The sequence below is a fragment of the Trachypithecus francoisi genome, unplaced genomic scaffold, assembly GCF_009764315.1.
Source record: "Trachypithecus francoisi isolate TF-2019V2 unplaced genomic scaffold, Tfra_2.0 Contig01461, whole genome shotgun sequence".
Classification (NCBI taxonomy): domain Eukaryota; kingdom Metazoa; phylum Chordata; class Mammalia; order Primates; family Cercopithecidae; genus Trachypithecus; species Trachypithecus francoisi.
The window spans coordinates 80,610-108,206 of record NW_022681433.1 but is presented as its reverse complement, the minus strand read 5'-3'; the positions used below and the strand labels follow the sequence as shown (position 1 = coordinate 108,206).

At 39.4% G+C, this 27,597-nt stretch overlaps 1 protein-coding gene across 2 annotated transcripts in view; it reads right to left on the bottom strand.

Moving 5' to 3' along the window:
• ENOX1 (ecto-NOX disulfide-thiol exchanger 1) overlaps positions 1-27,597 on the bottom strand; it is a 257,797-nt gene that overhangs the window by 155,037 nt on the left and 75,163 nt on the right. For both annotated transcript variants that reach the window (XM_033234035.1, XM_033234031.1), the window contains exons 4-5: positions 4,463-4,636; positions 3,048-3,254 (exon numbers count right to left, since the gene is read on the bottom strand). In XM_033234035.1, the coding sequence (XP_033089926.1) occupies positions 3,048-3,254; positions 4,463-4,636 (381 nt within the window). The remainder of the gene's footprint in view (positions 1-3,047; positions 3,255-4,462; positions 4,637-27,597) is intronic.

The following is a 27,597-nucleotide window of genomic DNA, read 5'->3' as shown; positions in this document are numbered from 1 at the left end:
ATATTTTACCTGCAATCAAGAGGCCTCACCACTGCCTTCCTCACAGCCCTGCAGCACCTCATCTGGTATGCATCACCACACAAATTGTTCATGTAATATTTTAAGGCCACAGGAGCCTGGTGCAAGAGCCCAGAGCTAGACAAAGAAAAAAATGGGCCTGGAAATCTTTGGGGGATTCACTGTGAGCTACCCAACTTATATAAAGATTATGAGCAGAAACTTGATCTGAGAAATCAACACCAACAGAACTGAAACCAGTCAGCCGGCCTAACTTCAAATGAAGAATTGACTTTGAGGTTGCTCTTCAGTTTGGGGTACTCAGATTTTCAGAACATAAATCCAGGTCCCAGCAGGACCACGGCTGCTGGGGGCTGCCAGAGGAGAGAACAACATAAGCACTTTTCCAGTGTGGGGGCTTTGCAAATGAGATACAGCTGTAAAATGCTAGGCTGCACTGTGCTGATGTTCAAGATCTCATGGTAGATTTCAATGGATTATTTTAGCATTTGGGGATAAAACTCAGCTGAAAATCTCTGTCGAGGCTGGCTCCTCCCCAGGAGGCCACTTCACACCTTTGAAAGTTACAAGTAAGATATTGACCTCACATCTGGTTTCTGCGATGCCACGGAACCCTTCTCACTGCTAGATTTTCAAGTGTTATCTAAACATGGGAAGACATAGCAATACCAATCAAAACCAAAAACATCCTATCACAGATGTGCAGAATTAATTGCAAAAGCAAAATGTATCTTGGTTGTGGGCCACGGGAACTCAACAAGTCAACAGGCCACAGTGATACAGGCATAATAGCTGAGCAGGCAAGACTGTTTCAACTGGCCAGCTATCCCAACTGGCCAAGCACCTTTCCCCTGCTCATTGTCCAGAGAATCCGTTTTCAAACATTTCTTGCTCCAGAAATACCCTCACTTTCACAGAAACATCATCATTAAGGACTTAAAAGAGACCCTGATGAGGCCGAGTCTAAAATTAGCTAGGCCTTCAAATGTGAATGTGGTCCTAAAATTAGACAGGCCTTCCAGCTGGGCTTGGGCTTGCTGGAGCCCACATACAGGAGGGGCCGCCTGACTTCCTTCCTGCCTTTCCAGTTAATTGGCCTTGCAGATCTTCCTAGGACTGATGCTGCAGCCTCTCAAGGGCAGGGAGGCTGAGTTAGGAGGCTCTTCTGCACCCAGGTAGGGAGGCTGGAGGTGAGGCTTAGCTGTGTTCTCCTCTTACAGTAATGGGGCAGACCAAGGAGCAATCAGGGCTTGCTGAGGGAAGCAGGACCAGCGCCCAGGCTGGAAAATCATAGGATCAAGGTATAATCAATCAAGGAGCACCTTTCATATGCCTAAATTTGGGACTGTTCATCTTTGTCAGTGTCTTATGAGGCTTCTGATGGGTGTGAACATTGTGTGGTATTAGAGTTGAAACGGGCCTTTGATTTACTCTAACCTTCTCATTTAATCAAGTAGGGTAAAGAATACAGTCGACCTGTGAACATGGGTTTAATCTGTGCAGGTCCTCTTATAGGTGGATTTTTTCCAACCAAATGTGTATCCAAAATATAGTATTTGAGGGATGTGAAACCCACATATATGGAGGACTGACTTTTCATATACACGAGGGTTCCGCAGGATATACATGGGGCAGGAGCGGGGGTTCCTGGAACCAGTCCTCCGAGTGTACTGAGGGATGATGGCAGTTTTATTGGTACAGCTGTGATTAGAACCCAGGTCCCCCAGGACAGGGTACTTGAGATAGAAAAATCAGTCCTTCTTTATCATGATCAGGATATTTGTGTTAAAAACAACCATTTCCTGAATGGTTTCTATGTTGCAGGTGCCCTGCTAAGCACTTGCTATCATTATTTGATTTATTCCTCCTCACAGTCCTACGAGGTCATACTGTTACTATCTTTATTTTGCAGATGAGAAAACAGAGGCAGTCTCTAGACCATGAAACCCAGTGCCATGAACTCACCAGAAACCCCACTGTCTAACAGTGGATTGTGTATTATGAAATGTCTTCATTCTACGCTTTGTCTTCCTTATCCATTTTGAATTGCTTTTAGTTTTTATTTTCTACTTCGTAAGGTTTCACTGAAATAAGGGGTTTTAAAGTTCTCCATATCACTATCTACCTCAGGAGAGTCTCTGCACTGCTGGAATAACCTCAAGGCTTCTGAGGTTTACACAGAATTTCATGGCAATAGAGGCGGACTGCAGAAATTAAGTAAAACCTGGCAGGAATGTTCAGATAGGTATCCCCAACACCACCCCCTACCCCTATTGTTTTCTCATCTTCCCTTATCAGCTTTGCCTCAGGAATAGGGAGGTGAAATGCAGAGGGACGACTGAAAAATGGAGGTGGGGAGTGTGAGGGAAGGGCAGTGAGTTCAGTCTAAGAATGCGTCCTTCCAAAACCAGCCCCTAATTCGTAGATTTGGCAAGGCCTTGTGGACAGACTCCATCCACTTGGCCCAACACCCACAGATGGGAAGGCAGCACTAGGCCTAATCTCAGTATCTGTAAAAATCGCCTATAAAAATTGGCACCAAAGGACAAGGCTTAATGAACCACCAACGAGGCAATGATACTGTGCCTTCTCCTAGGGCCCCTAAGCTACTTTCCTGCAGGGAACTGACCTTGCTTTGGTACCCTGGTGTCCAGACAGTGAATCCACTTCCAAAAACCTGAAATTATTCTGAGAGAGTACTTTACTCTCCCAGAGGATTACATCCAGTAAGAATAATGGTCCTTAGTACTCATAATATTGCTTCTCATCTAATAAGCACTTGAGAACATTAATTAGAAACTCGATGGAATTCCTAAAGACTGGATGGTGGGAAATTGCTCCTGCACTGAGGTACCTTCACAGACTTAGCACAGAGCTTCTGGCAGCCAAGGAAGAAGGCAGAATTCCTCCTTTTCCAGCCCCAAACTATGAAGACTTTATTTTGCATTAAGGCCAAAGGGAATAAGCTCATATTAACATCACAAAACATAACAAAATGCCTAGAAAACTCCTTATGTAATGCAAAGTACCAGAAAGGTAAATGGCTTTATCAACCATGAATTCCTCTGCAAAGCGAATGTGACAAAAATTCTTCTTGCTTTTCCGAATTGCTGTAATATCACCGCACTGCTCAAAGACTTCTTGAATAATTTCCTCAGTAGCATTTTCCGGTAATCCTCCAACAAACACAGTCTTACACCCAGGAGGTCGTTCTCTTGTGGAAGGAGGCGGAAGATCTAATAATCACAACAAAACAGAAAGTTTTGTCTTTCATTTATTTGCTCTCTCTGGTTCTCCCGGCAAAACTAAAGCTTGCAGAGTAACTTTCTCCAGACTGAGTGACGATACATTTCTGTGCCAACTTACACTTATCCCAGGCTGTCTTGTTTCTAAGTTCCTCTCCCCTCCCACTCCCAACCTTTACTTTCTGTGTTTATTGCTACACAGAGTGGCTATATGCTTGTCCATGAACAAAGGTAAAGCAAATGCTTGCATAATTTCATTTCTCCTTTATACTACAGAAGCCCAGAAAAAACTTCCCAAAGTACAAAACATGATGAAATGACAACATGATGAAGAACCTCAGCGTGTTATCTGCTTTTGTCTTGTTTCCAGATAAAGGAGCGGCAAAGCAGAATACAGGAAGCATAACCTACAAAAGCACGCACAATACTTACTTGGCTGTGCAACACCGGGCCTGAAAAAAACACTTTGTTATTATTCACATTTAAATGAGCAAACTATTAAATTTTGGGGAGGCTGTATGAAAAGATAAAATGTACACTCTCACAACATTTTACCTAGTTTATATGTAGATTACTAAAGCAGTCTCCTGAAAAGTCCACTTAAAAAAGGCAACACTGATTAATATGGACAAAAAAAAAAAAAAAAAGTCCTAGCTTTTTTAGCCCATAAACTTAGTATCTGAGGCAAAATTAAAAAATACAATTCTGGCCCATTTACTTCATCAAATGTATGTTTCCTTCAAGCAAATGCAATTTGGTCCAGAAGCTCTGAGATGCAGGCTCCCCTCTCCTCAGCCCCCAAATTGCTAACTGTCAAATTAATTCAATTTTCCATCTAGCAAAACACATTTCAGAGTTTTTCTCCCACATTTGTGAAGATGGATGGAAGTGCTCACATATTTCACACTGTGTTCTCCAGCAAACACTAGGCTTCACTGCATGCAAAAAGTCTTACCGCCAGATACACATCCCCAAATCCCATGTACTGGCTTGATAGTGGGGATTCAGCTTCTGGACAGACACGTGGCCACATCCCTGTATATTTATTCTAATCGAGAGACAAAAGGCCTTCTGTAGAACGGATCCCCACTCTGTGCAGTTACGTGTGAGTCACATCTGAAAATGACTTCAATGCCATTTTAAAATTTAAAAAGAAAACAATTTAAAATGAGCAAATAGTTCTCATAGGCGTTACTCACTTGGATTTTGAGGAAAAAGAGTACAGCTTTTGCAGTGGATGATTTCTTTGACAACAGCCACTTCTGTTGGTGGTGGGGGAGGTACCAGTCCAAGGCCTGGGATCATTGGGTTAATGGGGGTGATTCCAGTCATCATGTTGAGGCTTGGATCAAAGCCTGGGACACAGATTGAGTCTGTAAAGTATACAAGATAACATTTTGACAGGAGATCAAATCCATTTTTGTTGTTGTTTTTGCCATTTTCCTGCAAAGATGATTTGACTTTATACTTTCTATTTTTCAGGAATTTCTCCTGGCATAAGATGTAATATTATAGAAAGCTATGCCAGAAGGGTAAAGAGAAAAAAAGGAAAAGATGAACATAGAAATACACAAAGGAAATTACATTACTTAAAATATTAATACAACAGAAAGAATACAGCATATTAAAGTGTAAAAGCATGCACCATGAAGCTTCACTATTACTGTGAATGCAATTTTCTATTTCTTAACATTGGTGTATTGTTTATACCACCTTATGACCCAGAATATAGGAAGAATATCATTTAACATTGAAGTGCCCTGTGAATCTAATTGTCAATGTAGTTTCATCAAAAGAGCCTTCTTACCCAAGTGACCTAGATTTAGGAAAGTTCAATTTATATGTGCATACTTTATAATGATGTATTCAGGTCCCACCTAACTTATTTCCCCCGAAATTTAAAAAAAAAAAAAAAAGCAAAACAAAGAGTGATTACAATTCCTATGGCTGCGTTAGATACATGCAGGCATAAAATTAGCTATATACATTTCTGGATTCTATTGGATAATTGCACTTTTTTCCTATAATTTAGTCAACAAATAATTGACCCACCCTTTTGAAATCTTTATGCCCTGTATTAAAACGCACACACACAAACTTGAAAATAGAAATCGAAAGTGTGCAAAACAAATGGGTTTTCCAGCATAAACAGTTTTTTTTTTTTTTTTTTAGTGTGATAATGAAGCAAGTGATTTCAAAGGTGACATACAGACACTAATAAGTAAGACCTTTCTAACAGCAGGGACTATGAAAACACCGTACTGAGTAGCCACAAGGGGATCCCATTCAGGAGGGTTTCCCTGTTGGCAGAAAACAGTCTCACGGGTGGCGTGAGAATGTTCCCAGGTAGACAGGCCAGGGCAGATCATGGTGCCCTCCTCTACTCTGCAAGGATGAAACTTCCTTCTTGTCTTATACTCTCTTATCTTCTCCCTCCTCATCTTACATCATTTCCATTCTTCCTTCCTGCCCATCCCCCCGTCGCCCCCTACAGCCCCCTTGTACAGTTCTCCTGTACAGCCTGTGCCTTAGGCCTCTACATGGTCTCACTCTTTGCTTACCTGTGCTGAAAGGCTGGAGGAGCCCAGAAGCAGATGTAAGGATAACCACACCCTTTGTTTACTAAGAAGCTCCAGAGGATACAGAAGGTCTAGCAAAAGCGGTTCCTTTCTGTGAAAAGGTTTACAGATTCCGCCAGCTACTTTGGACATTTCCATTCCTCCTCTGGGCTGAACAGAATAAACAGTGTGATTCTGATCTATAACCCCAAGAGGACTGCTGTCCCATTTATTTAAAACTCCATTTAATTTCATAGTGTACCAGCGTGACTTCAATAAAAGGTTTTTTTTTTTTTTTTTTAAAAAAACAAGAACCCTAAATATAAATGACAAATAAGCATTTTCTTTCAAAGTAGTCACCCTGACATTCTAGGTACTTCCTCTACAATTATGGCTCTCAGTTTCTTCATCTGCAATATGGGACTGTTTGACTGGATTATCTCTCGGAGTGCTGGGATTCCAAGACTCCAGGATTCCATGCTGATGTTGTGCAGAACAAACTGACACACAAAAGACATAAAGTTTTGTAAGTGACAGAGATGCCTCTGTTTATTCTGCCAATCATCAGAAAGTTTCACAAGTATGATTTCCATTTTACAGAAAAGAAAGTAAGGTTTAAAGTGCTTAAGTAAAACTTCCAACATTCCAAATCAAACAGACGGCAGAGTCAGAATGAGGGCCCAGGTCTTTGTCTCAGTATTTAAACGCGTATTAAGTGTGACGATTTCAAAGTTTCCATCTAAAACGACCCAACCTGATTATTCAGCTAATACATGCCACTACTTCTTAAAATGTACTTTACTCTTAAAAAAATCAAGATGGGTCCTGCTGATCAATTCCAAAGAAGTTCCAGAACAGAATGGTTTTCAACATCATCATCATTAAAATAACATATTGGCCTCCAAGGTGAATATATTAGAAAAAGAAATACTGGCAATGGGAATATTGGCATGCTTGTGCTTTTATTTAATCTCATTCCGTACATAGGCTTCATCTGTTTCTTTCCTGGCCTGGCCCTCGCTATTATTTGCCAACACAGGATGATTTAAGGCTGAAACCACTCAGGACTGCAAACCCTGAAATGAGAGCCTGTGAATTATAATCAGCAGATGTTTCCCGCAAATGAGGAGAGAAACCCAGTGCTTGCATTCTCTTTAGTTGTTAACAGACTTCGGTTTTCTTTCTGAAGGCTAAGTAAATAAGTATATGTCCAGAAATGGGGACAGACGATACCACTCTTGTACAAAATATGTTAATATACAGCAAGAGTTACTTTGCTTTTTCTGAGACATCAGTATGAGGAGACTATGAGGTTTAATGAAATCTGCATGGCAAGTGCAGTAGCTTCAAAAGAGCTTAGAAAGGAATTAACACGTAAATTATGTTGGACCTCAAAGGACTGGAGATTCAGTATTTGAGAGGAGAAAGTAAGGAAGGATTAGACTTTAAGAGAAAAAAAAGAACCCATTACTTTTTAACAATATAGGTACAGATGGAAATTGTTTTCTCAAACAGCACAGGAGCATATGATGTACTCGCTCATTAAAGCAAATGCATAAACTGAAAATCGAGGAAGACATAAACACAGGAAGACAAAGGTGAGAAGGCAGCGCAACCCCGAGAGTCAGTTCCATGCCCTGGTAGGAAAAGCTGTCCCTGTGAACTTCAGAGATAATGAGTTGTAATTCTACTCAGCGCAAAGAGGAGGACTGCTTAAATCACAGTAAGAAAGAATCCAATTACATATACAGTAGAACTTTATTATCAGCACTGTACTGAAACGAGAGGAAGGAAGGGTTATTCATCGCCGACCGTGGCGCTGCCTGGCTCCTCTCTGTGTTGCCCGCTCCAAGCAGAGAGTGGCCACAGCCAAGGCTCGGCAAAGGTTTCTTTTTGGTTGTCTGTTCCCAATTGGATGAGATGAAAACAAAACAAAAAAATCCTGTTTACTGATTCACAGGCCAGTGTTTTATCAATTGGATGAGCATTTTTCAGAAGGCAGGTTGGGGCTTTGTGTTTAGGATTTTAGAGGCATGGCAGTTGAATTAATTAAAGCACTCATTCATTTGAATTAAAGCATTCATTCAGCATTTCCTGTGCACACACAACTGCCAGGATCTGGAGTTACAGAGGTAACAGTAGTAAGTTCCCCACTTGAGTCTGAGGAGAGGATAAACGATGGGAACCAAACTCAGCAAAAGAGTCGGAACACATGAGCTGAGGCTCAGAGGACACAGAGAGAGTCCAGGAAGGGAATTGCTGGGAGAGAGCCTGGTAGGCCTGGGGAATTCCAAACAATTGTTCATGGCTCTTTCATGGTGTGCATCTGGCAGTGTAGCCACAATGTCTGGAGAGACTGCAGGAATTAGATCAGATCAGAGGGACCCTGCTGTTGAAGCTAGTGAGTTTCAACTTTGCTCTCCCTGGAACTCAGAGTCAGAAATGCACCCTGCCAGGCCAGGGCCCCGGGGCCTGGGCCGTCCTTCCTCACTCCTTCTCTCTTTGTCTGTTGCCCGCTAGCCATGGCTTGTTCCTTTTTCTGCCCTTTCTAGTCAATGCCTCAGTTAAGAGTCTCATATTTGAGACGAGAACTAGATTTCATTTGAAAGAAAGGCAGTTGAGGCCTCTTGCCAGGCAAGGCTGGGCATACTAACTAGGTTAAATGTGGGCAGGGAGAAGGGACACGGAGAAGTTGTCAGTACCAGGAACAAGTCTGGCCTGGAAGGAAGAACATCGTGTTTTAAGAAAATAATGAGAAAGAGGCGGTAATCAGGCTAAATGGTTGCATTACAGGTGTAGTCCTGGGCTGAGGGTGTCCTGACAAAGTGGCTGAACACAGAGATTATTAGCAGCAGATAAAACACAGGTCCAGGCAGGGCAGCTGCCCAGAGGACTCTGTCTACAGGTCACAGGGCCTGTACCCCCTGGTCCAGGGTTCAGACCCAGCCCAGGGGAAATAAAGTTTGCAACAACATCATGGGGTCACAAGTTGAGAAATACTAGGCCAACTGGCAGGTTACCTAAGCCAGGATTCAGGCAGGAGAAGCAAGACAGGATCCAGACATCAGAATAGAAGCCTGGGGTTTGGGGGAAGGAGATAGACCCCTCAGTTATCAGACACGCAGCACAGGTCACAGCCTGACCAGCATAAAGCCTGATTGGAGGCTGAGTCTTAGAATGCAGGGCTCCAGAGCCCCCTTCCTCCTGCCTGACACCAGATGGACCCTCAAGTCCAGGGACAGGGTGAGTGTGTGGGGCCAGATCCCAGGACTTGTGCAGAGCACAGAGACAGGCTGGAAGGGCTCTAACAAACATGCAATTGTGCTGCTTCTTTTTTCAGAATTACTAGGTTAAAATTACTGACCTATCATCACTCTGCAGAGAAGCCACGTGATACATGAGGACATTCTGTTTACCAGTTTCCAATGGAGAAACTTTTTCAGAATAGTCTCCTATTGCAATTGACAAGTCTTGTTTTTCTATAATATCGTTAAATTTGTGAACTATTAAAGTAATGCTCTTTTTCATTCCGTGTTTTCCTTTTTTCAAGCATTCTTAAAAAAACTGTTTTGTGAACAGCAGAGGAAAAGTGAACATTTTGAAAAAGGTGATCTTAAAGTCAAGGGATCTGGCACATCTGGATGACTTAAGGCTGACCAGCCTTTTTTTTTTTTTTTTTTTTTTGAGACGAGTCTCACACTGTCACCCAGGCTGGAGTGCAGTGGCCTCAGCCGCCTGAGTAGCTGGGACTACAGGCGCCCGCCACCACGCCGGCTAATTTTTTTTGTATTTTCAGTACAGACGGGGTTTCACCGTGTTAGCCAGGATGGTCTCGATCTCCCGACCTCGTGATCCGCCCGCCTCGGCCTCCCAAAGTGCTGGGATTACAGGTGCGAGCCACTGCACCTGGCCGGCTGACTGGCTTTTTAACCTCTCTGGGCTTCAGTGTCTTCACCAGGGGAAGGAGAACATGAATACTAGATAGACATACTGGTCTTCATGGTCATCCAAGAAGAACATCTGGGTGAAGGCAGTATATCAAAGTGTGGAGACTCCAAGTCTGCACTGGCTGTATGACTTTGGGAAATTTAACTAATCTTTCTAAGCCTCATTTATAATATCTGTAAAACAGAATAATATTTAGTTTTTAATGTTCTTTTGAAGATTAAACGGGATTAATAAAACAAAACCAAAGTGTTTAGCATAATGTCCAGCACATGGTAAATACTCAATAAATGGTAGCAATTACATACAGCATTAATAAATAATATTAATATATAGAATATTTACATACCCTTATAGAAATATGTTATTAACATAGAAGGCACACAATCATAATGATGATTAAAACGTCACTTGACAAACATGAGTATTAATATATAGAATATTTACATAACCCTATAGAAATATGTTAACATAGAAGACACACAATCATAATGATGATTAAAAAGTCTTTCCTTTGACAAACATATGAGTGTCTACTAGGTGTTGCGTGTTTTGCTAGGTACTCTGTATTCCAAGACATTGCAATGTCCTTCCTTCACAGATGTGGAAATCTAGTGACTGAAACAACTTAGCAGAAAATACCAATACAGTAATGACACCTATTTTGAGACCTTTAAATAAAAGGTGCTATGAAAACACTGAAAAGGGGACATCTAAACCAGTCTGGGATAGGGTTTGTAAGGGTTGACTTATGTCCCCCCAAAAGATATGTTAAAGTCCTAATCCCCCATACCTATGAGTGTGACTTCATTCAGAAATACTGTGTTTGCAGATGCAATCAAGATAGCATGAGGTCATACTGGATTAAGGTAGGCATGATCTAATATGACTGCTGTCCTTAAAAGACGAGGAGAAAAGACACAGACACACAGGGAGAATGCAATGTGATGACTGGAGAGATGGACTTGCAAGTCAAAGATCCCCCAGCATAGCTGGCAAACACCAGAAGCTAAGAGAAAGACATGAAACAGATTCTTCCCTGGATCCTTCAGCGAGAACGAGGCCCTGTCAACAGCTTAATTTTAGACTTTTGGCCCCCAGAACTGCAAGACAATACATTTCTGTTATTTTAAGCCACCCAGTTTGTGGTACTTTGATACAGCAGCCCTACCTAGAAAACAAATGGGGTTGAGGGTCCGGGGTCGGGTGGGTGCCGGGGAAGTGTCAGGGAAGGAATACTAGAGGGGGTGACAGCTGACCAGGTTCTTGAAAGGGATGACATCTGTATATGCAATGGGCATGTAAAAAGCTATCCCCAAAATACACTTAATTGGGATCATAAATACAAAGATATTTCTAAATGTTCTTAGGAGAAATGTTCAAAACCAGTGCCCTGGAAGCAGAATAGCTGTTAGGTTTTCCCTTTGTGAAATAAACAAACTCTGAAGATGGCTACATATGTGTTAAGAACAAATTAACCACACAGATTATGTTAACATAACAGAATACTTTATAAGATGAGTGAATACCTACAAGCTGGATCTTTAAGAAAGTGAAATTGAAAATGCTTTTATAATCTTTCCAAAGAGTTTCAAAGGCAGTGAGGTATGTTTTCCATTTGAACCCAAGACGTATATCCAGAGTGAGTTCCTGGTGCCCTGCTGTGCACACTTTATAAATAAAGACCTCATTCCATCAATAAAACCCTCTGTCTCCTTTGACCAGGATGCAATGCTGGCAGAACTGAGGAATGCACCCGTCAACAGCTATTCTAAGTATTGTTGACTTGGGTGAGGAGATTTGTGTTCGTGTTTGAAAATATGACATGACATGAAGCAAAGAGAATTTCAAAACTCCTGACCAAAGCTGGCACGGAGAAAAACTGACTGCTCAAAGAACTCCATCAGCTCTTTCCAGCAATCTGTGCATGGAGCATGCACTTGAAAAGCAAGCGTGTTTTGAGTGAGCAGGAGGTAAGAGCTCATCAAAGTTTCTGTAAAATTCACTCACACTATGGGCCAGAAATTCAAGGGCAGAGCGGTTTACACACTCAGAGCAAACTGCTCCATGTTTCCTGGATCTGCTGAAACACACAGCTGAGCCATGAAAACCATGCTGGCATATGACAACCAGGTGTGGAGGGGTTCCTTTTGACAAGCAGGCAACGGACACTGGCCCTAACCAAAGATTAGGAAATTTCAAAGCTGAAAGCAACCTGGGCATTACCTAGTCCTATTGTCTTGATTTAGAGACGAGAAAATGGATGCCCAGAGAAGTGAAGTGATTTGCCCAAAGTTACATGGCTAGTGTTAAGAGGAGAGCTGGAATTAGAATCAAGAGTCCTGCCGCTTCTTCACTGCACCTGAGTTCTCTGTCTCCATCCAGCCTGCCTTCCTTTGGATGCCTCTAGTGACACTGCACTCATGAACTCCTGACATGGCCCATTCCATTTTTTAATAGTTTTCACAGTGAGAAGTTTATTTCTAATATGTTGACTTCGGACTTGTTAACCTGTAGTTAAATCCATTGCCCTTATTCAGTACTCCTGGGTTCCTGTAACAAGTCTGATTCTCTTTCCCACCATTCCTGGTCAAACCCATAAAGAAAGCTCACAACGATACCTGACTCTTCTGTCATTCAGCCTCAGCACCCTCTTCCCTCAGTCCTACTATGACCTAAAATCCACCTTTTCTGAGGTCTAAAAATTCTAAAAATCCACCTTTTCTGAGGTCCAGGGTTATCCACAGAAAGAGGCCAGGCAGAAGCTGATCAGCCAATTAATGGTGGTCTCTATCTTTCTTATTTCTGAACTTGTATGTATATATTTTACTAAGTTGTTATGTTATGATTAAAAAGCATGGTCATGCTTACTCCTTGCTTTGTGACAGGCCTGTGCTGAAAGCTGCGTGTCATCTCATCATGTCATGTTTTTGGCAGTCCCATCACAAAGTTGACAAATGCTAAGTGACCTCATTCTACTAAAACACACACGTCTTGTCTCTCTGCAGAAGGATGCACTCATGCAACTTTGCAGTTGACATTTTGAAACTAAATGAAGGATTTTGCATTTTCCATTTAATTTTCCAAAATCTGTCTTCTTTCTTCTCCCCGTCTTGAATTTCTCTTCCCTTGTCCTCAATAGCTATAAATGGCTAGACAATCCTCTCTTAAAGTTCCTGTCCCTTCTAATTCACCAGCAAATTTCTTCTTGCAGGACAGATTCAACCACTGAGGGCAAGAAGATCCTCCTGTTGCCACAGTTGGAAGGTGAACCATTAGCTGCCTTCCTGGCAGATGCCTACTGGGGGTCTGGAGCTTGGAGGTAGCACATGGAGCATGTTCTCCTCCACTTCCTCCCTCTGTCCAGGTGGTTGTTGCTTTGCTTTCATCAAAGCATTGTTTCTGTTCTTTCCCCTCTCTACCTTCACCCCTTGGTGTGCGCCAGGTTCCCTGCACCCTCAGGTTTGTGAACTCTAGCATGTGCTTATAGAAATATCTTCTTAAGCAAATCTTCTTAGACTCCTTCCCCAACACTGATTTCTTCTGAATTGTCTGTCGTAAATTTCCAGTTTTAAGGGCCATTGCCAGGTCTCAGGGATGCACACGGGGGTCACTGTCAATTCTTTAGGCTGGAAGCTCGTGTGTGCTAAGTTATTTTCCCTGCTCCCTCTCACTTGTTTCTCCATCTTGTCTGAATGTACTCCATAGCAAACTGCTTACAGGATCCTGGGCATCTGTCCTACTCCACTCCTCTTAGACACTTTTGGGTTAAGTAACTTTAGGGCTTGGTTGTTTCTTTTAATGGCACCACTCCTTCTCTCAGGCCTGGTTTAAACCTCTATAAGTAACCATATCTAGTCATCCGCCAAGCCCTTCAGATGGAGCCACCTTAGAAAGGATTTCTCTATCATTTTCTTTTTTGTTCCCATTGCTAATTTAGGTCCTCATTAGCTCTCATCTGGAGTACTGCAAAAGACTCTTTTTGTCTCCACAAACTGTAGCTTCTATATCTCCCCTGTCCCCGCTCCCTCCTGCTCTTCCTCCCTCCGCCTCCTCCCTGCATGCCCTTCTCACACCCCTGGAACTGGGATCAGCCAGCGGTGCACACGGGAGAACCATGAGAACAGGCCCTAATTGGGGCCTCTAAATTACTTCTTTCAGACTTCTTTTCACATCCCTATCTCATTAGCCGATGATTAATTTTCTGTCTGTACGATGTTATGTGACTTTGTACAGCAGGACTGTTATACAATGATAGGGAGGGAGAAAAAGACTGAATTGGCTCTTGGTGTTCTCTGCTTTGTCCTAACTGACAAGCTCATGGTGCGGGAGCAGACAGTAGAGGCAAAAAATTATTAAATCTTGAGAAATATTTTTGAACACTGAGTCAAGCCCCTAAGAAGTCTTTAATTTTTATACATCTACTTCTATCTTTCTGAGGAGTGGGGACACTCCAAATATATGTTGAAAGACTAAATAAATTAGAATTTCTTTCTGGCATTCAATGCCTCCTTGCTCTATAGAACCTCCTCTTTATTTGAAGTCAGGTAATAGCTTGGTGACACCATATAGATATAAAGCCCACTATAGTCAGTATTTATAACAGCAGAGATGGTATTTCACAGCCTGTAAATGTCTTTAGAGGAATCTTGCCTTTGAAACCTGCATCTTTCTGAGGCAATATGCAGGTGTTAACCTTTTGATTTTATTTATCAACCTTTATTTCTGTTTACAAAGGCATGTGAGAAATAGGTAACGTCTCATAAATTTTAAAAAGAACAAGGAAAAACATTCAATATTTAGTTTCAAAGAAAACATACACATCATATTATTTTAAACAATTTATGTAGGTTTCAATTCAAACTTACTGCTTGAAGGGACTGAAACAACACAGAACTGGTCTCTTTAAATAATATCAGTATATAGCTGTAGACTTGGAGAGAAAAAATAGAGCCTGTTTTAAAGGTAAACACATCATGAATATTCCTAAAGGGAACTGCAAATTGTGTGTGGTTTGTAAATCACAGACTGATCTAATATTAATTTAATTTTTCCACTAGACTGTGTGGGCAAGGAGAACTGGGTAACATATCACTTATCTCAGGGTCCAACATTGCCCTTGGCATATTGCCCTTTTTCTGGAAAGATCAAGGTCAAAAGCAGAGACTATCCCCCAGATTTTTCATTTTCTTTTTTTACTTTCTTTTTTTTTTCTTCAACAAGTATCAGTTGAATGAATGAAAGAAATTATAAAATTTACAGAATTTACAGAGTTCATCCTAAAGAGACAAGACAAAGTAGTATTTGGTTGTTGAATCCACAATGTCATAGCATAAATTCATATATGATTCTAAGCAAATGACATGTGGTATTCTTTCTATTTGTCTTATTAACTGAACAGTAAGAGCCATGAGCATTCTTGTTAGTTATTCCTTTATTATAATCAGAAAATTATGGTGATGACGACTTACATTTCACAGATAATGAGGCTAAGAGGCACAAGGAGTGAGAGTGTGTTCACAGAATAAATGGACAGAATTGGTCTCTGAATGCTTGTTAACATGGCATCTGGAAGGCAGACCTCATACTTCCCTTCCCTTCTGGCTACAAGAACCCAGACCTGAGATCAAAGGAATAACATAGAGGGGCAGTCGGGTAAATATGGTCTCATCTAAATCCACACAAGGTCATCTCATACCATTCAGCTTGGGAGTGCTTGAAAAATTCAGGACAGGAACAGGGACAGGAGAGAAGATCGTAATCCCATGCCTCAGGGGAATACTACAACTTAACAGGAACATAACTGAAAGGCAAGCCAACCAAAACAAGTTTATGAAAAAGGCAAAAATAAAATTTCACTCATCTGCTATTAAAATTTTAAATAGGAAGCATAAACCATATGCAATAAACTCAGTCTTCACTTCTATATTATGGTGAATTCGTGAATTAAAGGAAAAATAGAGAAAATACAGGAACTGTAGATTCTGAGTAGGGATTAGAAATAAAAGGAAGAAATAAAGTTGAAGGTGGAAAGAAAAGAAGTAAGTCAGAGGGAGAGGCAGCAGCAGACAGATGGAGGGACCCGTCCGAGTTCTAGTTCAAGGGCAGACAAACAGAAACTGTGCCTCGGTTCTTCATCTGTAAAAGAAAGGACTAAACAGAGTATTTACCCTGACAGCATTGCTCTGAGGATTAGTATTATGAATTAAAACATGTACAAGGCTTCAAAGAATGCCTGGTACAGAGTAAGCACTCAACACATACTACCATCACTTCGATGAACATTGTATCATTTGTGTGTGTGAGTGTATGCATGTGTATATTAGAGTGTGTATGTGCTACAAGACTGCTTTTGCGTCCTTCCTTTGAAAAAAAAAAAAAGCATATCCTACTTCTCGGTGGCTTTTTAAGTTCATGTTTTATTATCTGTCTTGACTTCTTTGGGTGGAAACCAGGAGGCCTTCTAGGAAAACAACTGAGGAGACAGTGCCATACAGTTTCTCTACAAAAGAAACTTCTCCAAGGGAAATCAGAAACCTCCCCTCCCTTCTCCCCCAGGACCTAAGATATTTTTCATGCCTGGAAATGAGAGTTGCAGCACTGGGAGCTGTTTCCTCTCTGCTTTTTCTGCCAGGAATATCAGGTGTTGTACCCGACACACCAACTGCACTTGTTCGTATGTTTGGCATACCTGCTTTCCCCTTAAACTGAGTTTTCCCTTTGTAATTCTATTTTATTCAGCCAAATGAATATGTCTATTTTGAGCTTTTTTACACACACACATACACATACACACTTGCATGCATACACACACACACACGTCTTTTTAATAAATTAAAACTGAGCAGTACCAGAATTTTAAAAAAACTTCATTACATCCGAGGCCCTGGCCAGATTAACTTATTTACGTGTTGTTTTGCATTTTAATTTAGAAAGCACCAATGCCAACCATACTCCCCCATAGCTTGTCATTTCTGGCAACATCCTGAGTAATTCCAGGGGCGAATTTTTCAGAGAAGTAAGCTAAGAGGGAATAATTTAACTAACAAATTGCCATTTAAAACGAATTTATCCTTTTGGGCTGAGTGCAGTGTCCTTGGAGGAGCATTCCTTAATGACTTGTTTGGATAATGTTTTTCTCCACAGTGTTGATCCCTCAGCATTAGAAACTCAGAGAGCTAATTCCCACATAAAAAACATACCCCAAACGTTTTTTTTCTGGAAAGATCAAGGTCAAAAGCAGAGACTATACCCCCAGATTTTTCATTTTCTTTCTTTCTTTTCTTTTTCTTTTTTCTTTTTTTTTGTTTTTTGGAAACAGGGTCTCATTCTGTCACTCAGGCTGGAGTACAGCAGCTCCATCACAGCTCATTGCAGCCTCAACCTCCTGGGCTGGAGTGATTCTCCTGCCTCATCCCAAGAAGCTGGGACTACAGGTGTGTGCCACCACACCTGGCTGATTTTTATATTTTTTGTAGAGATGGGGTTTCACCATGTTGCCCAGGCTGGTCTCAAACTCCTGGGCTCAAGTGATCCTCCCGCCTCAGCCTCCCAAATGTTGGGATTACGGGCATGAGCCACCGTGCCTAGAAAGGATTTTTCATTTTCAATTAAGTATTTTCTGCCCAGTTACAACTTCAAAGAACATTTTATACTTCATTCAGGGGTCTACATTTCATTCTTATTCACAGAAGCATCTAGTTTTGAATTGTTACTATGTTTTTATGTAGTGCTATATTTTCAAAATCCTTTTTTAGTCATTTAAAAAGCTGGTCCTCATTGTATCTCCACAAGACTTTTCCCCTTCCACAGATGAAGAAAGAAGTTGAGGTTTGGCATACTGAAGACATCTGCCCACAATGTCACTGGAATCATAGGGAAATAGGCTGTGGTTCACGCTATCCTGCTGGTGAAGAGAGTCTACTTATCTGTAGTCTCCAGGGTGGCAAAGAGCAGAGGGGAAGAATCAGGATGCACAGTATTCAGGGCTTAGCTGAATGTCAAGTTCAGCTTCCTCATCTCAGATGTGATGCTGCAATCTGCCGACTTACTTCACATCGTGCCAAACTGTATGATGGACATTTATGTGCCAGCAATTTACAAACAAGCAATCAACACACAAATGTAAATTATAGTCAGTATTTTTTCCTGTTTTGGTGGCTTCTGAGACTCCACAATGGTGCTAAGTTCCCACCTTGTCCAGAAAGAGAATTCGATATATTATTCAGTGTATTATTATGTTTTAACAAGTATACAGAAGTGTGACAGGTGAGAGGGAGAGAGGGAGCAAGTGAGGGGGCAGAGACAGACAGAGATAGTGTCTATGTATATGTGTATCCTCAGTGCTTGTAATCCATGGTTCTCAGCAGAACTGTGCCATTCTCCATGTTAGGGTCAGCCAGTTTTTATGGTTGGAAAAATTGAGAAGCAGAGTGGCATACTGCCCTAGGTCCTTCTAAGATATTTGTTCAATCAACATGTATTAATTACATACAAGTTTGCTAGGCAAGACGCTGGGGGCATAGAGGTAAGTCAGGATCCCTAACCCTAAGGTACTCCCAGTCCATGGTGATGCAGACACCTGGGCACACAGTTGTGTTAGAAAGTGGCAACATTATTAACAAGGCACACAAAGTACCTATATCATCAACCTGAAAAGAGCCTGACCATACTCTGAATTGTATGTGGCCTTCCTCAGTGAAAGCATCTATCTAGCCAAGCCACTGTATCCCCAAAGCCAAGCACGGAGCATTTTGTAAACATACACCTAAGTCAGAGAGTGGCTACCCCATGGGCCCCAGCCACACTTTCAATAGCAGTCATTTTCCTGCATTTATCAAAAGACATTTTGCAGGAAGAGGATTGTTGGGTGTTATATTATTTATCTTTATCTGTATTATTATTTACCTTTCTCCTCTTCTTAACACAGGAACATTCCAAATCAGTAGGCCTCTTGCAAGCTGAGTCCACACCAAAAGTACACATGTTGTGGAAGACTGAGCTTATAAAGGATAAATCTGTCACAGAGACAGCGTACAAGGGCTGGCTAATCTATATTTGCTTGTTGTAACTGAACGGGGAATTTACATTTGCCAGAATAGCAGAAAAGAAATATTAGCTTGGGCATTCATGCCCTTATTCAATTATTTTCTTTTTACTGTAACAAAAACAGATCTTCACATTTTTTCAAATACATTTGGTCAGTCAGTCAAAAGAATTTGAAAAGCATATCACAAGTATTTAACTTCCTTCTATCAGAGAGTGATGGGACAGAGACATGAGGGAAGTGAATCATTTCAGCATAAAGCTTCTGTTAAACACAGCTAAGTCAAACTGAACTAAAATAGAATAAATTGGATGTATGAAGTGTGTATTATGGGAACTTACCCTGGGACCTCTTCTGTTCAGTGTCTTTTCTTGATGTCTTGAACAAAGAACGCTATAATACACTAAATACCATCATCAAGTACTTGTGTTGAAGGCATGTTAGGTGCTAAGAACACAGAAAGTTTGAAGACAAGTGTTTAGGCTTCATGCTTCAAGAGGGACAGGAACTTTCAGAGTAAAAGTGACAAAAAAAGTACTTTAGTTTATTGAAAAGCATGCTAAAATGTAATTAAAGAGCTGAAACTCTACCCAGAGTTACATGACTGACACAGTCACCATAGATTATAACAGAAAGTCATACATGTAAGAGGTAAATCCTAATTCCACAGGATAATGTCAGAGAAATCAGGTCCTAAAAAGCATCCCTCACACTGTTGCCCTTGGCCACCATCTGTCCAGAAGTGGTACCAGGCCAGCTCTTGTTATTACCATAAGAAGCAGAGAGATATGAGTTGGGAGGATCCAGGTCAGATGGACTCCTACCAACCTCTTCCCAACTGAAATCTGGGCATTTCTACCCTGGCCTCATCCTTCCACACCTGGCTTGGCTGGCCTGCCTTGCACTGGCTTCACCTGTGACCATGCACAAGCTACCTCTTGGACAGACTTTATACCAGCTTGACCAGAAGGTTTTCTTAGCTATGATGCTCACTGCCCAATTTTTCCTTTTGTCCCGCTATAGTTTGTATTATAAATTTCATGGTTAGAAATTTAATGTTGCCAAGCATTAAGAGATGAGGCTTTTCAAAGGTGACTAGGCTGTGAGGGAGGTTATGCCCTCATGAAGGGATTGATGCTGTTATTGTGGGAGTAGATTAGTTATTTTAGGAGTGGGTTAGTTATTGTGAGAGTGGGCTCCTGATAAAAAGGTCAGCCCCCACTCTCTCTCTGTCTCACATGCTTACTTGCTTTTCTGCTTTCTACCATGGAATGATGCAACAAGAAGGCCCTCACCAGATGGCTGAGCAGATGCTGGCACTGTGCCCTTGGACTTCCCAATCTCTAGAACCATGAGCCAAATAAATCTCTTTTCTTTATAAATTACTCAGTCTCTGGTACTCTGTTAAAGCAGCATAAATGAACTAAGATACTCCTCACCTCACATTTGTGATTGTTTTGGATCGCTTTCCCACAAACAAAACTCCTAGATATGATCCTTTTTTTCCTTGAATGAATTACCCTTTGAGTAAAAATCTAGCTTTTGGGACTCCAGATGAATTGTGGAAGAAGGTATGGGAAGAGGTAGAGCAATCATTTTAACCGAGTATTCTAGGTGCCAGGCAAGGTGCTAGGCATTTTTTCATACCTTATTTAATTTTATCTTCAGGACAACAATGCAAGGGAAGTTAAGATATGGAGAAAGTCAAGTGTCAGCTAGAAGCAGAAGAGTCAGAACTCATGCTCAGGTCAGTTCTATTGCAAAGCTTTTTTGTATCTCACCAAGGCTATCAATGATAAAACCCTAAATTGGATGGATTATAGGGTCTGGCCAGGACACAGGACAAGATGGACCTTTAGCTGGTAAACACCAGTATGGCCATATCACAGTTTTAGGCCAGCATCTGTTCTGTTTGGTCAGTGCCCAAGACCTATCAGTTGTTAAATATTTAGGCATCATTGTTGCCCATATCAAAATGAAATGTTTGGCAAATACCAAATGTTTGACTTTTACTCTGGCAAGGAGAGAGTAACAGTGACTGGATATGTTCTTCCATCTGAAACAACTACAAAGTCAGATAAAGTATATGACACATGGTTTTCAGATACTGGGCATGAGGTAATGCAAGACAATGATTCACGAAAGAAGTAAAACAAACAAAGTGAGCCACATGATTGCCCCAGCTTATTGCCAGGAGAGTTTCCGGACTATAGCACAGAGAAGAGGAACTCTGGAAAAGTCTGACAGTCTCCCCAAGTAAAGAAATAGTTGGCAGTTTAGGATGGCAGCTTAGAGTTCATAGGGTGAAGTACCAGAGAGAAGAGAATTGCACACACATGTGTGCCCATAAACACATCTCTCCTTGGAGATATAAAGAGGGTCTACCTCAAGTCTTGAGTTGAGAACTAATCAATGTGTGTGATAAAACTACACTAAGCTGAAGAAAGAACCACCCAAAAGGTTTAGAAGGAAGAATCCATAAAGATTACAAAAGACTATTCTAATCAGTTAGAGTAGAAAAGCCTCATACTTCATGAGGTTACTGGGTAGAATACTGAGAATGGTATCACCTTTGTAGTAGGACAAAATTAGCCCTAGACAAAAGGCTACTGTAATCTCTCATAACAAAGCTTAAAAACAAGTCTCAAAAGGTTCGACTGCTTCCCAGTAACTTAAATGGGTCCTAAAATAAACTTCAAGGATATAAGAATACAAAAATACCCGGCACCTAACAAGGTAAAATTCACAATGTCTGGTAACCAATGAAAAATTACCAGGTATGACAGGATAATTCCAAAACCTCTCAATATATTATTTTACATGTCAAAGGAATTAAGGATACAGGTGGCATTAAGATTGCTAATCAGCTAACTTTATGACAGATTATTCTGGATCTGTCATAATCACAACATAATCATAAGAGTCCTAAAAAGGGGAAGAAGGAGGCAGAAGAGAAGGTTGGAGTAATTTGATGTATGAAGAATTCAACCCTCCATTACTAGTTTTGAAGATGGAAGACAGCAATGAGCCAAAAAATGGAGGCAACATCTAGAGGATGGAAAGGCAAAGAAATAGATCCTCCTCTGGAGCCTCTAGAAAGAAATGCAGCTCCAGTGACATCTTGATTTTAGCCCAGTGAGATTTGCATGAGATCTCCAACCCACAGTACCACAAGATAATAAATGTGTGTTGTTTTTAACCTACTAAGTTTGTGGCTGCTTGTGGTAGCAATAGTAAAAAATAAATAAAAAGAGAAATTACACATCAGGCATACAAAGAAGCAGGAAAATGTGACCAATAATAATGAGAAAAATAAAACAGTAGAACAAAAAAATAAATAACACATAGATGACAGAATTAGTAGACAAAAATATTAAACAGTCATAACTGTGTTCCATGCGTTCAAGAAGGCAGAAGAAAGATTTAACATATTAAATAGAGAGATGGAAGATTAAAAAGAGACTCAGAATGTACTTGTAGGGATGAGAAGTACAATGTATGAGATAAACAATATACTGTATGAAATTAACAGCAGATTAGATGATTTATTAAAAAAGTTAGTAAACTCAAAGAAAAGCAATAGAAACTATTCAAATGAAACATGGAGAAAAAAGACAACAACAAAATGAACAGAGCATAAAAGGACTGTGGGACAACTGTAAGGAGTCTAATATATTTGTAATTAAATTACTTGACGAGGGTGGGGTGAGAACAAATATTTGAAGAAATAATGGCTGAAGATTGTTCAAATTTGATAGAAACTATAAGCTCACACATCAAAGAAACTCGAGAAAAGAAGGCACAAGAAACATGAATAAAAGTATATGAGGGAACATCATAATGAAGTTACTTAAAATCAATGATAAAGACAAACTCTTAAGAGCATCCAGGAAAAAAAGACATATTACATACAGAGGAACTAAGATAAAAATAAGGGTATATTTCTTGTTGGAAACAATGTAAGCCAGAAGACACTAGAATAGCACCTTTAAAGAACTGAAATTAAAAAAATCTTTTCTTTCACTTTTTCTTTACCCAGTGAAAATATCTTTCAAAATGAAAGTGACAGAAAGACTTTTTCAGACATAATAAGTTGAAACAATCTATCATCAGCAGATCTATACCATAAGAAATATTCAAAAGGAATTTCTCTAGGCAGAGAAAAATGATGAGCTGTAAATCTTGATCTACACAATGGAATAAAGAATATAGGAAATGGCAAATATATGGTTGAATAGAAAAAAATATTTTTTACTTATTTTTGAACTCTTTAAAAAATAACTGCCTGAAAAGAGCAAAAATACTAACAATGTATTTTGGGTTTATAATATATGTAGAAGTAAAATATATGACAGCAAACATAATACAAGAGTATATAGTTCTTACACTATATATGAAGAGATAAGCCAACAAAGGAGATAAAATTGAAATCATAATGATACTAAATCCAAAAGGTGGCAGACAAGTAGAAAATTGGGATAAAAAACAGAATAAATAAAATCAATTATTAAGACTGATTTTAACCCAATCACACTGATAATCACATTAAATATAAACAGTCTAAATAAATATCCAGTTAAAAGGCAGAGATCAATCCAATATATCAGTTTGGATGTAAAAACTATATGTTACTTACAAGAAACTCACTTTTAATACGAAGTCATAAACAAGTTAAAAATAAAAGGACTGAAAAAAATACATCATGCTAACATTAATCAAAAGAAAGCTGGAAAGGGGGCATGCTAATATTAGGAAAACTGAATTCCAGATAAAAAATATAATTATGAATAAACGAGTCATTTCATAATGATAAAGAGGTCAATTAAACAAGAAAATATAACAATCCCAAACATTTATTCACTGAATAATAGGATTTCAACATATATGAAATAAAAACTAATAAAATAGAAAGATGCAGTCAATGAATCCACAATTAACGGTAATAAATTTCAACAACCCTCTCTTAATACTTACTAGAACAAGTACACAGAAAATCAGTAAAGATATAAAAATTTAAACAATATCAACCAATTTGACCTAATTGACATTTATGGAGTACTTCACCCAACAAAATCAGAAAACACCTTCTTCTCAAGATTACATGGGTATATTTATCAAGATTGGCCATAATCTGGGCATAAACCAAACCTTAATAAAATTACAAAAACATAAATCATATAAAGTATATTCTGAGACCACAATAGTATTAAATTATAAAATAATGATGAAAACATATCTAGAGAATCACCAAATAATTAGAAAATACATAACGCATTTCTGAATAGCCTATAGGTCAAATAAGAAACCAAAAGGGAAATTTAGAAGTATTGTGAATTAAAATAAAAATTCATGATATACAGCTAAAACAGTACTTTAAAAATGTTTAAAGAACTAAATTCTTATATTAGAAGAAAGGTCTCACATCACTGACCATTGCTTCTACCTTCCAAAAAAATAAACACCTATATTTAAAAAAAGGGCAAATTGAGCCTGAAATAAGCAGAAAAAAAAAAAAAAAATTAAGAACAGGAATTAGTGAAATAGAAAAACTATAGAGAAAATCAATGAAACCAAATGCTAGTTCTTTGTGAAGATCAATGAAATTGATAAGCCTCCAGCCAGGCTTCGGAAGGAAAGCAGAGAACATACAAACTACTAATATTAGACATAAGGAATGTAACATAACTACAGGTCATGTATGTAACATATTACATACATAACTACAGTATTTATATATGTAAATGATGATATTTACATACATAAATATCAAGGTATATTACAAAAATTGTATGTCAATAAATTTAACAACTTAGATGGAATAGATTTCTTGAAAAACACAAATTACCAAAGATCATTGAAAGAAAAATAAATAATCTATATAGCCTTGTATCTATTAAAAGAAGTAGACTCTGTAGTTACAATTATTCCCACAAGGAAACTTCATGCCTAAATGACTTTGCTAGAGAATCCTACTCTAGTAAGTTAAATATTAATGAAAAAATAATACTAATTCTACACAAACTCTTCCAGAAAATTAAAGAAAAGGGTATACCTTGCAATTTGCTTTATGATTCCAGCATTACTTTTTGATACTTAAACGAGATAAAAACATTAGAAGAAAGAAAAACTTATAGACAATATTCAGCATGAACTTTGATGTAAAATTCTAAATAAAATTTTAGCAAATTGAATACAGTATAATGAATAATATATCATGACCGAGTAGCGTTTATCCCAGAGATGCAAGGTTGGTTTAACATTTAAAAAGTAATTCATGTAATTTACCAAAGTAGTAGACTAAAAAAGAAAAACACACACACACGATCATCTCAATAGATGCAGACAAAGCATCTGATGAAAATCTGACATCCATTCTCTTACTAAACTAAAAATCAAAGGAAATTTCCTCAGTAAAGATCATGTACTTTAAAACTACACAAATGATCATACTTAAAACGGTATTACTTCATAAAGTCAGAAACAAAGCAAGGATATCCACTCTATTTCTATGCAGCCATCAAGATACATGACAATATGCGTGACTTTCAGAATAACTATACTGGGTGAAAGAAACCAGAAACTGAGTACATTCTACAGGTTTCATTTATATAAAATTCTAGAAAATGCAAAATAATTTGTAGAGACAGAAGATCAGTGGTTGTCTCAGGATGGGGATGAGTAAGAGAGGGGGTCTGGGTAGGCAGGAGGAAGAGATAACAAAGGGAACAGGAAATGTTTTGTTGTGGCTGATATGTCCATTATTTTGATTGTGATGATTTCACAAGTATATACATATGTCAAAACTTACAAAATTGTAGAATTTAAATATGGACAATTTATTATATGTCAATTCATTAAAGCTATAAAATATAACAGATTCTTTAGGTCACAGGTAAAAAAGAAAACACTGCCACAGTGAACCAAGCTATATCCAGCCAAGGTCTTGGTTTCAACTAGGGAATGCATGATAGGAGGGCACGGTTGTCCTCCCTGCCATCAACTCAAAAGCCTCAGATATGTATATACAAAGCTTTTCAGTTTCCTAACAAGAGATACTTACTAGATCTCAAATTAAACAAGCACAGCCAGTTATATGCCAATTCTACAGTCTTAGAAGTCAACAAGCAGCATATTGGGGATTATGGATGAACTGAACAAAATCTAGCATAAAACATAGTACCAGACCTCAAAGGGTTTTGAAGACTGTAGATGATTTGGTAGAGTGATGCTAATTCTCACTCTCAACACAATCCAAGAGAGGAAATTTCTCCAAAATAACATAAAAACTTGCAGGGTTTTAGGTGTCACTGTATATCTGAATGTACTCCACAGAAATTCTTCTCCCAACTTGTTAGATTTCAAGACTTCTCCTTGGAGCCATGAGCAGAATAAGAAAAACACAGATGGCTCAACTTCACGGTAATAATGATTCAAGGCAAGCAAACCTCAAGCTGTTTGTATTTCAGATTAAAATAGAATTGAGGAGAGAAACACCATCCTGGGTGCTAAAATGAATATTAAGATAAAGCTAGTGTAAGTATTATTAATATTGCACTATTATTATTTTGGGTTTGCAAACCATAGGAAATCCATGTATGCTTCTGTTTGTTTCCCTTAGAACTGGTATTTTAAATAAATTCTGCGTGCTCAATAAATAGGGTCTATTAACTCAAAGGCGACAGACTCCATGGTACTCTCCACAAAGACTTCCCTCATGGCCTCCTGCTGCTGTTGTTTAGAGAGCTGCAATTACAGAAAGGATTCTCTGCAAAATGAGCAATGACACCATTACCAGCAACAGGAATTCTCCTGGCACTGTGGAGATTCTTTATTGAAAGAAATACAAAGCCAGTGTGTTGCTAGTAGAATGCATGAATTTGTTTGGCAGTGGCTTTCTCCTTCTGGACACCACCCTGCAGGTTAATGACTCTCAGTTCTGAGCATCCTTCTTCTCTCCTTCCAGCAGGTGTTTTCACACCTTTCTAAGTTAAGTATCCCAGAATGTAAAGACTGCCACTACAGGGAGGCAGCAAGACACAATGCATGAGACTGATCGGCAGTGGAGCCGGACTCCCTGTGTTCACATCCTGGCTGCACCACTTACTAGCAGTGAGACTTCAAACAGATTACTTAGCTTCTCTGTGCCCTGGTGTGCTTATTCCTAAAAATGAAGTAATAACAGCACTGATTTCACTGGGTGAGGATTAGATAAGGATTGAGATGCTTAGAAAAATGCCTAGCACATACACAGTAAATGCAAGCAATTATTATTATTAACACAGCTTTGTTGACACAATAACATTTGTGGAGAATGAATGACAGCATCTACTCTAAGCTGCCTCCTTATGACAAGCACAGTAGGAACAAGAAATAGAAATACCTCCTCTAACAATGCAGCAAAATCTTCTGGGAGACAGAACCATACAAGACCAGCCTATCAAATAACAATAATTATATTAATACCACCCATTACTGAATACCTTCTACACACTGCATTGTGTAAAATGCATCTATATATTATCTTATTCATTCCCACAACCCCACGAATTAGATGATATAACTTCCATTTTCCAGATAACGAAACTGGGACTCAGAGAAATTAAATAATTTCCCTCAGTTCACGTGGCTGAGACAAACATTTCTGCATAGAACCACTGGCTCTTAGCCAGGTTTTTCCACTATGCCGTGCACCTTTTCAACCCAAAATATAGTGGTGTGTTCTGAGCAAAGGAATTCAGGAGAAAACAGATCTGTCAGGAGGCAGAGTTTCCAACAGCACACTGTC